The sequence below is a fragment of the Gambusia affinis genome, linkage group LG19, assembly GCF_019740435.1.
Source record: "Gambusia affinis linkage group LG19, SWU_Gaff_1.0, whole genome shotgun sequence".
Taxonomy (NCBI): Eukaryota; Metazoa; Chordata; class Actinopteri; order Cyprinodontiformes; family Poeciliidae; genus Gambusia; species Gambusia affinis.
Window position 1 is genome coordinate 14,025,111 of NC_057886.1, and position 12,739 is coordinate 14,037,849.

The 12,739-nt window shown below is 37.1% G+C and overlaps 1 protein-coding gene across 1 annotated transcript; it reads left to right on the forward strand.

The window, feature by feature from the left end:
- Positions 1–202: 202 nt before the first annotated feature.
- On the forward strand, positions 203–11,062 carry LOC122822011 (metalloproteinase inhibitor 2-like). Its single transcript, XM_044100331.1, has 5 exons — positions 203–602; positions 9,306–9,406; positions 9,489–9,597; positions 9,720–9,844; positions 9,931–11,062. The coding sequence occupies exons 1-5, from the start codon at positions 473–475 to the stop codon at positions 10,126–10,128; spliced, it is 663 nt and encodes a 220-aa protein (XP_043956266.1). The 5' UTR covers positions 203–472; the 3' UTR covers positions 10,129–11,062.
- The last annotated feature ends 1,677 nt before the right edge of the window (positions 11,063–12,739 follow it).

The window sequence follows — 12,739 nt, forward strand, 5'->3', positions numbered from 1 at the left end:
ACACAGGTTAAGTTTAGTTCAAGAAGTCATAGATTTAAGAAATTCAGTTGGGTTTTTTTCTGTATGTAAAAAAGGAGAAGGCCAGACGTTAGAGTGTGACTTAATTATCCGGTCTCTTCGTGTAACTGACGTACGTCAGATCGGAGCTGACGGAGTTCGCCCTCACATGTGAAAAACTGGGAGGCCCTGACCTCTCAGCTCGCCGCCCTGAAGAAGAGGCGGAGCCTGATGCCTGCAAATAAAACTCGCCTTTCTTCTTGTGGAAAACAGACAGGGATCAAGTGTCTGTTGAGGGAAAGACCCTCTACTCGCCCCCACTGGCCGCCTCGTACTTTTGACAGTCAGTTTGCACCGTCTGTTCTACAGCAGGGGATCATTTCACTTCTTTGTTAGGCTTTAGCCTTCACAGGGTACTCTCCACTGCGCAGCCTTTTTCTTCTAAACCCCCTTTGTAAGTTGAAAGTTTTTAAAGATGAGCTACACAATGAACAGCTGTTTGGTCGCTCTGGCGATCCTGTTTCTGTGGCGCGTTGAAGACATGGCAGAAGCCTGCAGCTGCTCCCCTGCGCATCCTCAACAGGCATTCTGCAACTCTGACGTCGGTGAGTTCACGTTACGGCTAATATTTGATAAAACTATTAAGCAAAAGATGCATTTGTTCATATTGCACATAAGTCGTCCACTGTCTCACGAAAGAATGTTTACTTTCTATTTACGGTAAAAATGTAGGAGGATTAAGTTTTCTTTCCATGTCCCTCCCCTTTTACCCAGCTAATCATCTGTTGATATTCCTGAATCTTGCATTTGCGGTTTCTGCACTTTCTCCTATACATATATATATATATATATATGTGTGTGTGTTCAAACCACATACTATAAGGTAAAGTGCCCATTGCACATTTTTTTTTCTCTGTCTTAATTCTGTTTATGTAGCACACACATTATCTCTGAAGTCTGAAAACGTTGACATATTGTATTATTTCCCATTGATATTCTGTGCAAACATAGAGACTTGGCAACATATGAAAGATTCCTTGTTGGCTATTTATTTATTTTCTTTCATTTTCCGAAGGTGAAGTAAATATTTCTGCCTTTTACAAAACACTGCTCTTTTCTTCCTTTTAAGAAATACATTTAGCTAACAGGGACCAGCTTGTGCAGTTATTTGAATTAGGGTTTCTGACGCCCCCACACACACACACGCACTCTCTCTCCTTACTCCGTAGCAGCCTGAGTGTGTGGCATTTATACAGAAAAGAACTCATTTAGTGATTTTTTTTCCTTAGCCATGGGTTTCCTCGGCTATGGAGATTAAAGAAACTCTTTTATTTTTTTTTCCTAAAGAATTTACTGCCAACGAAAGGCTGGCTTTGCTTCTTTCTTTTTGTCGTTTAGATGGACCAATTTGATAACTGGGGAACAGGGCATGAATGTCTCAGACTATAGAGGCCAGTTTTTGCTACATCAAAAAGGCGAACATTTTAACGAATGTTGCATGAAGACGATTTTACTTCTTCACGTGGTTGCATCATTCTGTGAATGTTCTCGTGTGTGGAATGGTTGTTTTGCCATAGCTGGATAAGGTTTACAGTGGGAAAAACCCAACACCTCTAATTACAGGTATCAACCTAGCTACCTGTTGACTTTAAGTGAGCCCTCGCCCCCTCTCTCTTCCTGAAATGAGTTAGTCATGTTTAATCATTGTGAGTAGATAAAAGAAATGCTTTTTAACTCTTACGTCGTTGGCTTTTACTTGCAGTACGAACATTTTAAATCTGCTCTGAATGCTGTTTTTACAGTTTTCCTTGTTCATACCCTTGAATGTTTTTCTCATTTTGTCACTTTGCAGCCAGAGGCTCCAATATGTTTTAATAGGCTTTTATGTGGCAGAGCTACACAAAGTAGCACATCATGGTGAAACGGAACGTAAATGATTGCATGTTTGCAAAAAAGTGTATATAATTGCCAATAAAAATCTTACACTTGTACCCCTAAATGAAGCCATTGATGTGGCCGGGAAGCTAATGGTAACTCAGGCGTAAGTGCCTGTGAACCGGTCTACTCTAACTCTTGCACTCCATAAATCAAACCTTTGGAAAAGTCGTGAGAAGAAAGACATTGCTGAAAGAAAGCTCCCCAATTGCAGTTTCTTTAGGCCATAAAGGAATCTGGTGTGCTGGAACAGAGAAACCTCAAAAACATACTGGACAGCAGATGCTGAGGACCAGATTAAAAACCACTGCATTAAAAGTATAAACTGTTTGTTCTGTGGTAAGACTTACAAAGACTACTGTCGGAACATGCTGGCCATTGAATGACGAAGGTTAGTCGGGTCAGATGAGACCAAAACTGAACATTTTGGTCTCATCACTACAAAAGGCTGTGTAGTGAAACTCTAACACTGGACGTCACATTGAAGACACTACTGTCACACAAGGTGATGGCAGCATTATTCTGTTTGCATGTTTTTCTTCAGTAATTAGCTGAAAGATGGGTGGAGCTAAATGTCGAGGATTTATGAAAGAAAATATTTTAATTTGGGGGTGAGGTTAACCTTCTGTCAGAACAACATTATACTCATAAAGCCACCGCTACAGGAAATGGTTTACTTAACAGAGTTTTCATGTCTCTTTTGATGCATCTGCCCAACTACAGCTATAAATTCAATTATTAATCTACATTTTACTACATCATTAGTAAAACCTGACAAATGATGTTCACAGTCTGTCCGTATTCAATAAGATTGAGTCTGAACAGTCTTCCAAAGAGGAATTGTCAAAAACTTTGAAAACCATGTATCATTTTCTCTTCATTTCACTGTTATACACTATTCTGTGTTGGTCTCATAAAATCCATTGACGGTTGTGGCCGTAAACCAACAAAATTGTCTCTGCAAGACACAATATTTATTTATTTTTTAGTTTTTTTTAAACCCAGACAGTCAGGAGCTCTGACTAAGCCAGGATGCTGATAGTCACCTGAACTTCCTGACTGATTCATTGAATCAGAGTCTCTGAGGTCAGGTCCTGACACGACACCAATGCTGACACCTCGGCTGCAGCTTCAGCACCATGGATAGACCCTAAAAAAAAAAAAAATCTAATCTTAAAATGTCTGAGAGGTCGAACTCACTAAACAGAAAGGGTTATGAATTTTCCTAGTGCTTTGATTTAACTCATGGTCCACTTTGTGAGCTGTAGACCTTTTAGGTGAAGATGAAGTGTTGAGAGTAATGTATCTGTATAGAACTAGCTTGGTATGCAGATTTGATAAATCTCAAATTTCTTAATTTGCCAAGTTGTAGGGAAGGTCAGAATATCACCAGTGCAGAAGATTCTACAACACCAATTGCTCAACCTCCTGTGTAGAAGATCCTGAAAAATGGAGAAATGGAAACATTTCATCACAATTTCACTCTTAAGATGAACTACTGCAGTGAAGTGACAGTAATGAGAGTTACTGATACTGATACAGTCCTTGTTAGAAGCTTTGTTACCATTTTCTTATTGGAGTGTGTCATTCTTACTCTATTACAGCAAACTAAATGCTTAGCTAGAACCCCTCATGTCTGTTTATCCTATCGGAGGATGTATCAAAACATTACAGATGAATAAAAATCCATCTCCTGGCTTTTTGCCTGAGGCAGAAGAATGTTCAGGAGCCAGATGGTATCCTCATTATGCACTTCTGCACTTCTTTATTTCATTAAAAAAAAAAAAAAGATCATCATCTCCCTTTTGTACAAGGAGAATCATTTGAGGCCATGAAAGTAGAACTGGGACTAAACTTTGCTTCCCAGATAAACACACAGCTCTTCAAGCTGTGCAAACAGTGCTGACACTGAAACCAGGAATCTTTACTTCCTTTCCCTCTCACTAAAGCTGTTCAAATCTCCAATGTGTCCTGCAAGCAATAAGGCACTGGATTTATTCAGGAAACTTGTTGAGAAACTTGCCTTCAAAAACAACATATGCAACCACTTGGTAACATCTGCAAAGGGCAGCTCAGAGGTAGTTTATTATTATGCTTTATTCTTTTTACTTTTATGGTAATTGTAAATTACCAGAACGTTTGCCCAACTTGACTCATGCAGTCACGTTGGGCAACCCTGCATTTCCTACGAAAAGCAAGTCTTGAAAAGGCTTTTCAGTTTCCACTCTTCCAGCCCTAAATGACTTTACTATGATGTATGGAAAATGTTTCTTTGCTGGACCCATGGAGCTAGGGAGACACTGCACAATTTATTTATTTAACTCTATTTTAACTAGATGAAAATTTGCTTCAGTCTGCAGAGTAGGGTCAGTAGTCACTGTGAGCTGGCACGGAAAACTATTTGTTTTGACTATTTGTTTTCATAAAATGACTGCTGTCATTTTATGAAGAGCAGAAGAGAAACAGTCTGTCCAAATTCTGAGAACATTTTCTGTTGCCTCCACTTACTGATGTGTTTGTTTATCTCTCTTGGACGTTTGATGCACTCGATGAGCTTTTGTTAGCTTGATAAAATTACATTTTAGCTTGATGTTGATTAAAACAAATGTATACATTAAAAAACCCTCAATAACTTACTTTGCAGAGGGGTTTTTGTGACAAACAAAAACAGCTGTATTTTTTTTTTTATGCTCACACAGAACTGAAAGAGTTGTTTGTGAGTCTCTTTCATATTTCTTTTCTTCAGCCTTTGTGGCTTTTTAGAGGAAAACAGGTGCAATTACATGACATGCATGTTCCTTTTTTTGCCTCTTTGTTTTTTTAATCCACTCCCATAACCACAATGCCATTTTGCAAAAAGTTATGTTTATTGTTTGAGTAACTGAAAAATTCAATGCTTCCTTCAGTTCCCCGTTTTGTAAACCTCACAGCCTTCTAAGGGGCTTTGTCAGCCTCTCTCAGTAATTATCATATCCAAGGGAAATGTATATAAATTGTGTACCAGTAAAGGACATCAAATCAATTGCAGCAAAAGGGGAGGGGGAAGAAAAAACAATGTGGTGTGGGAGTGATGAAATAAACATTTTTATAGTTTTTGATGATTGTTGTGGGAATCATGGTGGTGTGATGGTTTGCATTGTCACTCCAGAACAAAAGCAGACATTGTATGCATGCAGGTTCTTCCAGTTCCTGTGTGGGTTTCCTCCCACAATCTCCTTACCCAACCTTTGGGTACGAAAAACAAACCGGGATAGGAAAATGAATGATGATATTGGCTGAATCCATGTTATTTTGAAATGGTTGATAGGAAAGTATGCATTTGAAGTTGTTTTTTTTGTTTTTTTCTCAGTATATTTCTGTTTCTAGTGGCTACAAACCCACAAATCTAACTTTCTACACATTTAATTATTTCCCTCTAGGCTTTCAAAACCCTTTTGCCAAGCCATTAAAGCATGTCAATTGAAACCCTTATTCCCCCCAAAAAATCCCCAAATCTTCAAGATGTAGGTTTTTTAAGAATTTGCAATGCTGATATAATCAAAAGCTTTATGTTTGGATGCTTGTCCATGAATTTAAAATGCACATACCTATCAATTTTCGAAAGCTCCTGAATCTGAATGATGTTGATCAAATGGAAAAGCATTGTCCATTTTGTACTGCAGCTAGTACAAAATGCTGCTGCACGTTTGTTGACAGGTACTCGAAAAAGGGACCATGTGACCCCTGTCCTGGCCTCACTTCACTGGCTGCCTGTATATTTTAGGATTCATTTTAAAATTCTTATGTTTGTTTTTAAATCATTGCATAATCTTGCCCCGGCTTACCTCACTGAGCTTCTTCATCCCCACATACCCCATCAGTCGCTCAGGTCAGCAAATCAGCTGCTCTTGGAGGTACCGAGAACAAAAAGGAAGCTCAGAGGGGACAGGGCTTTCTCTGTTATGGGCCCCAAATTATGGAATGACTTACCTTTGCAGGTCAGAGAGGCCCCTTCTCTGTCCACTTTTAAAGCTCGTCTTAAAACCCATCTATTTAACTTGGCTTTCAACACCAGTGAGATCTAGTTTAAAGTGTATGTCTTTGTTTTTAAACTACTTTTAATTATAATTATTCTTATTTTGTTGTGTTTTTTTTTTTTTGATTGTACATCACTTTGTATCAACTGTGGTTGTTTTAAAGTGCTTTATAAATAAAGCTGGTATGGTATGGTATAATTAATTCATGATTAGACTAAATTTAAAAAAAAAAAACACAAAGAAACCTGATCATCTAGCTGGATTTTGGTTACATCTTTGGTTTATTTTTTTCCTTTACTAATCAATGTTCGACTTGAGTAAAAAAAGTAAACCACTAGTTTCATATAGCAGGGCAACTTCTTTTTTGGACTACAGCTGTGTGCTGAAAATCTAAGAGCATCTAATAGAATCTAGTCAACACAATCCTCCTTGGCTAAAAAGTTGACCTGCGAAAGTGTTTTGGAAACTAGGAATTGTTTTTGTTTTTTACCTCTTCTACCCCAATTTTTAATCTAAATAATAGAAAGTCAGTTGTAAAAAATTTTTTATTGAAAACCCTTCTTTTCTCTACAGAAAGGAATCAAATTTCCGATTAAACCCTAAGTCTTAAATTATCTCTAATATTTTGGAAAAATCAATGTTAGCCATGGACATTTTGCTTTATTTAGTGTATTTGATTAAACCCTAAAGAAACGAAATGCAGTGTGACTTAAGAAAAAAAATTGCAACTTGTAATCTATTTTATGGTGAACTAATTGGTTTGCTTTGATTTATGTATAAAATCTCTTTAACTATGATAAATCCCTGAGCTGCAAAAATACTTCAGATTACTTTAAAACAGAAATGAGGTGTGAGGACGGGGGTATATGCTTAATCCTGATGGAATAATATAGCTCAGCCTAATTTGCAATCCACTACAACAGAATTAAGTAAAAAGTTGCAACCCACACATATTTACAACTTCATGTTTTTATTCCCTTTAGTCTCGTGCTCCAGTTTCTTTTTTGTATTATGGTTTTCCTATGCGTTTTGCATCCGTCCTACTTTGGTTTACCAGAAGTGATCTGAATAATTCGGAACATTTGAGCAAAAGAGGATTATCAATAATCCTCTGCTTGGGCTGAAAACTTCCAAGTGTTTTTCAGCACCTCAGCATGGGCTCCAGAGCGAACAGCTGGGGAGGAAATCTTCAAACAACAGTTTTCTCCTCATAAACATGGTATATTTTAATGGGCGACGTGAGCAATGCTTCTTTCGTTCTGTTAATCTGTCTGCTAGAAACAATTGCTTTGTGTTGAGGATGGAAAAATCTGAACATTGTTGTCAACTAGAATCTTACAGAGTAATAAATTTTATTCTGTACTTACAAGGAAGTTATTGCTGGATAACAGTTGAGTGATATACTCCCATTTGTTTTTTAATTGTTGAGCAGCAGCAAAGTTTTCTACAACCTTCAGGACACTAGTGATCTAAGCCCTGGTTAGTGGGTTTAAAATACACTAAATTTTGTTTTGTTTTAAAAACGTATGGATAACTATTTTGTCTCTAAAAGAACTGATCTGCTTTTTGAATTCAAAGGAGAGATCCAAAACTACAACAAAGCATTGACTGTATGAAGTGGAAGGATCACAAAGGTTGTGAAGAAAGTCCAAACATGCAATAACTTCTATCTTGGTAACTTTGAGATGCAGGGAATTTAAAGCCATCCACGCTTTCGTACGATTGACGATCAAGTGAAGGCTTCAAGAAATTGTTAGTTATTTTCTTAATAAGGAAAAAAGTTTTGGATATCACTCTCAAAATGATGAAAAGGAACAACATATTTCAAAGAGATAGCAAATGGTGGAAACAAGACTGGGCTGAGAATAGAACTTTGAACTCCTTGAGTAAGAGTTGTTGCTGTTGAAGAAAAAGTATGGATTGAGAAGCTCCTGTTGTATAAATAAGACCTGACCAACCAAAGATTACTCCTCTTAAAACCAAGCCCCTTAATGCTCCTGCCCTTATACCTTCATTCTACTCTTTACAGTGTCAAAAGCAGAACCTGAGTCAAAGAGCACCAAGACAGCCGACATCTCAGAACAAACATAAAATAAGGTCATTAAACATTCTTAAGAGCTGTTTTGGTACAATAAAAAGTTTAATGATTGCTGTTTGGCTCGAGTCTGCAAGAGACTTAAAAGAAAATTCAAAGTTTTCCAAAAACCTGGAATTAAAAAACTTGGCTCACTCATGAGAGACGGCGTAATTTAAATAGTTGTTCTTATTTGGTAAAGCAGTAGGTAAGTGTTGATCCACGGAAATCTGCAGCTGCCACCTTGAGAAAGCAAAGACCAAACTGGAATTTGAGAAAGAACATCTGGTTAGCGTTAACTCTGTCGCTGGTTTCCCCCTCTTAAAAATGTAAACTATAAGCCCTTTCCTTTTGCGGTGGTGTTAGGAATTTACAGTAATACTTTACGCATTATGCAGGTAATCCAGAGGTATTTGGTTCCAGTTGGTGCCATATTTTGCACTGAGGATATAAGCTGCTGCTGCTTTTTTTTTTTTTTTTGCTTTTTTTTCTGAGCTCACGAGGGAGGAGCTGAGGCAACATGCATTAAAAAAATAAAAGAGGTGCTTGATTTGCACGTCAGCACCTCTATCCAGATGGGAAAGCCGGCTGATAGAAAGAGGCCTGGCCGCAGGCAAAAGGGAATATATTTTGTTCAGCTTTTCAAAGACTGCTGACTGGCTTCCTCCTAACTAGGCCTGAGAACCTACAAGCAGGCAGCACACATTCCTCTCTCTGACTGCAGCTGATGAAACACTCATGTGCTTCTGTCTTCTCAGCAGTTGGCACATGTGAGCCCTCAGATATACAGTGCCTTGCAAACATGTTTGCAAGCTTGAATGTTTATGCTACTTAAAACTCTACAAACAAACTTTGATGCTTTTAATATTTTTATAAGTATCCAGAACATTTTATTTTTTTGTGAATTGAGTTCATCCTATGTTCATTATTCATAAAATTAGCTTTCGAGTCCAATTACTTGTACTTGTACCTTTTGGGGCTATGTCTCTACCATCTTTGCATATATATAGACTTTGATTTTTTTATTTTTTGTCTTCTTTGCAACTCCAACTCAGTCAGATCAGATGGGTAGCATCTGGAGATCAGATTTCAAGTCACCTTAATACATCTTTGATCTGAATTGACTTCATTGTCTTCCCTTGCTAAATGAAATGGTGGTGTTGATGTCTTCAAATATGTTGTTGAAGGGAACAAAAAATACTGTTCACATTTAGCCAAGCATTGTCAGTTTTTCCCCTTTGAAATAAAATTGCTCATCTGGGATACTGTGTGTGTCTGTTTAGTTATTAGGGCAAAGGTTGTTGGAATGCAGGAAGTTGAGAGCGGCAACGATGTCTATGGAAATCCCATCAAACGTATCCGGTTTGATGTCAAACAGATCAAGGTATGAGGGCAAACTGTTTTGATTCTCTTCGACTACAAATAATCATTATTGTAAATCTGCTTTTTGCTATTTGAATCACCAGATGTTCAAAGGTCCCACTCAGGATATTGATGCCATCTACACTGCACCAACTTCAGCAGTGTGTGGAGTGACTCTGGACACTAATGGAAAGAAGGAGTACCTCATCACTGGTATTATGTTTGACTCATCTCCAATTATGTGTTTTAACATTTGAAACATTGTTCAAAATGGATCTGTATGTCAGTTTTTGACATTTAAAATTTCGTCTTCTACATTATTTCCCTAAATGTAGGTAAACTGGAGACAGATGGGACGATGCACATCACCTTGTGTGACTTCATTGAGCAGTGGGAGGCCCTGAGCGCCATGCAGAAGAAGAGCCTGACTCAACGCTATGAGACTGGCTGTGACTGCAGGGTACGAAACTTTTCCCTTATTCTGATAAACTTAAACTATACCTAAAAGTAGCTTTTCCTCAATTCAGTCTCCTTTGAAACCCTCAGATCATCCGTTGCACCTCCATCCCCTGCATGATCAACAGCCCAACGGAGTGCCTTTGGACAGACTGGGTGATTGAGAAGACGGTGAATGGGGAGCAAGCCAAGCACTTCGCTTGTATCAAAAGGAGCGATGATTCGTGCGCCTGGTACAGAGGCAGCGTGCCACCCAGAAAGGATTTCCTGGACATTGAAGATCCATAACTCCTCTTTTATGGAACAATTTGAAGATGGTTGCAGTTTAAATGTTCCAACACACATTTACACACACACACACACACACACACGCACACACACCCACAAAGAAATTTAAAAAAAAATCCTTGTAGACTTTTTTATTATTAATTGTTGTGTGGGAGCTCTGGAAAGAGGAAAGCTATTAATTACTTCAGGTTGCATGTTATGAAAAACTCTGCACCTTTCCCCACTTCAACCTTTTCTGAAGCACTTCCTCATCAACCACTTATTCTCCAGCTGAAATAATCTGTTTAGTTTACCATTTTATAGTATTTATCCTCATGTGCTTCTCATCTGTAATGAATTAATTTTGCTTTATTTAAAGTGGGATGAAAATGTTTTAATGCAGCATTTAGAAACTTGACATTTTCTCAAGGCGTTCCAAGTTTATAGTGCCTCTCAACCCCCTGCCCACCTGTTAGACCAGAGAAAAATGCACTTTGAGAACCATTTTGTTTTTACAAACACTTTCAATGGGCAAGTGACACATTTATTCAAACTTTCTATAAAAAGAAGCGCACATTCTGATCATTCTTTTGGCAAGTAATGCCACTGATAAAAATATGGAAGAACAAATGTTGTAGTAGTTTAATATACAGATTTTGTATAAAAAAAAAAAAATGAAATCGGTGTTAAATGTCTGACTCAACCTTTAGAGTTGTTACATATTGAGGTTTTGTAACCAATCATTTTTCTTGCATAAATGCTGAAAAGAATTTAAATAGCTGAGTTGTCACTTGACTTTAATATAAAATTGTATAATGTTTTTCTGTGTTTTTCATTGTAATATCTTGTGCTGGTTTCACATGGGATTTTGGAGGCAAAAGATTTGCGCATTCATGTCCAGCTCAGACCGTTTTTGTACATTTGGCTATTAAAATGTAAATGCTGTGTTAATGTGCAGGATCTTGATTATTTCAGTGTTAATTTGTTTGAAAGATTAAAGTGTTCATTTCAGGTAAAAGCAGAAATTGAGCATGACCTTGTGATAACTAATTGCTCAGGAAAGCAGTTTGAATCACAATGGAACAATGGAACTTGTAGTAGCAAAATGCTGCCCTCTAGTGACAAAAACACGGAAAATCAAGCCTCACGAGGCAAATCATGTGTCCAGAAGAGCAGTATATCTGAGTTATTGTTTTTTTTTACTATTCATCATTTTTACTAATTTTAGTACAGATGTGAGTTAAAACTATTGGGTTTAGCCATCACGTTATAAATAAACATACAGTTAACTTGCAATAAACTGTAATAAACATTGAATATGCTTATAGCTATCCAACTACAGTCTGTGGAGAACAGGGAATTACACAGGCAATCTTAGATATTAAAGTGGTAGTGAACCAGTAATGGTGGCTACTTTTCTCAGCTCAATGATGCAGAGTTTATGGCAGGCCAGTGTAGAATATAATCACACCAAATTTCTGTCGAGAATTCTTCTGAATGACATTTGTATGTGTCAGAATTAAATTAAATGTAAATGTAAATCAAGACTCCCAGTTGTACAAATAGTGATTTAATGTTTCCAGAACTGAGATGGTTAGGCAAAAATTATTTGTAGGATATCTAAAAAAATTATCAAATTTAATACCTGTTTTCACAATATTTAATGGCATATATAGCAAATATATATGTATATTACACATACATATTGAGTTATTAATATTACAAATATATACAATCAACATTTCAGGTTACACTTCACATCATTCTTCCATGATATAGTATATTAATGGCTTTGCATTCATCTAGCCTTCCAGCCACCAAGTATAATTTGCAGCTGGGTTACGGGTAGGTGAAGTTTGAACTCTTATTTCAAGCATCAGGTGCCATCTACACTTCTCAAACTCAGCAAAACCTTTGATATCTGCCTGTTTTACTTCAACACAAGGTTGAAGTAAACATAGCAGGATCTTTTGTTTTCTGATTTGAAACATTAGTTTAAGTCAGTAACCTTTAGTATCCAAAGAACCATGTTTGCTTTTATCCCTATGCAATAAAATGTGTCAAGAGCCAAAGGAGCAGGTGGGGTCCACATCATTGTTCTATTGGATAACCAAAATTGTTTGAGCTGTAGGTCACAGACAGATGGTCAGACGTTCTCTTGCTGGATGTTCTTGAATTTCTGGTTCTACCATTACACTATTATGTGGTTCATATATGTCAGATTTTTTTTTTTACATCGGTTTTCTAATTGGATTGTTGCAAATCATGATAACACAAACAGTTGCAGAAATTGCATGTGTCATGTTAACGGAATGCTGCGTATTTTACATTTAAAACAATGTAATAAAATATATGTTAGGGGTGATGTCTGAGATGCAAATTTCTCTAGTAAAAATGTATTTCCCAAAACATTACCTCTGTGGGTAGAAGGAATGTAGCTAGCTACTTGAAGATATGCAAACATAAGGAGGAGAAGTATGTTTTATTCTTAAAAGAATGACTTTCAATATTTCTTTAGTGTTCTTTTCGTACATGATGAGTTACATTTTCGAAGGCTTAAATCTTCCTGTTAAGTAGTAATAATTGGATTTTGGATATCTGCAGAGAACAGTTTCCTCAAATTATTATATGA

Coding starts and splice junctions, on each gene's coding strand:
- LOC122822011 (XM_044100331.1), top strand. CDS start 473: ATGAGCTACACAATGAACAGCTGTTTGGTCGCTCTGGCGATCCTGTTT. Junction 9,598..9,719: donor GAAGGAGTACCTCATCACTG/GTATTATGTTTG, acceptor CCCTAAATGTAG/GTAAACTGGAGACAGATGGG. Junction 9,845..9,930: donor AGACTGGCTGTGACTGCAGG/GTACGAAACTTT, acceptor TGAAACCCTCAG/ATCATCCGTTGCACCTCCAT.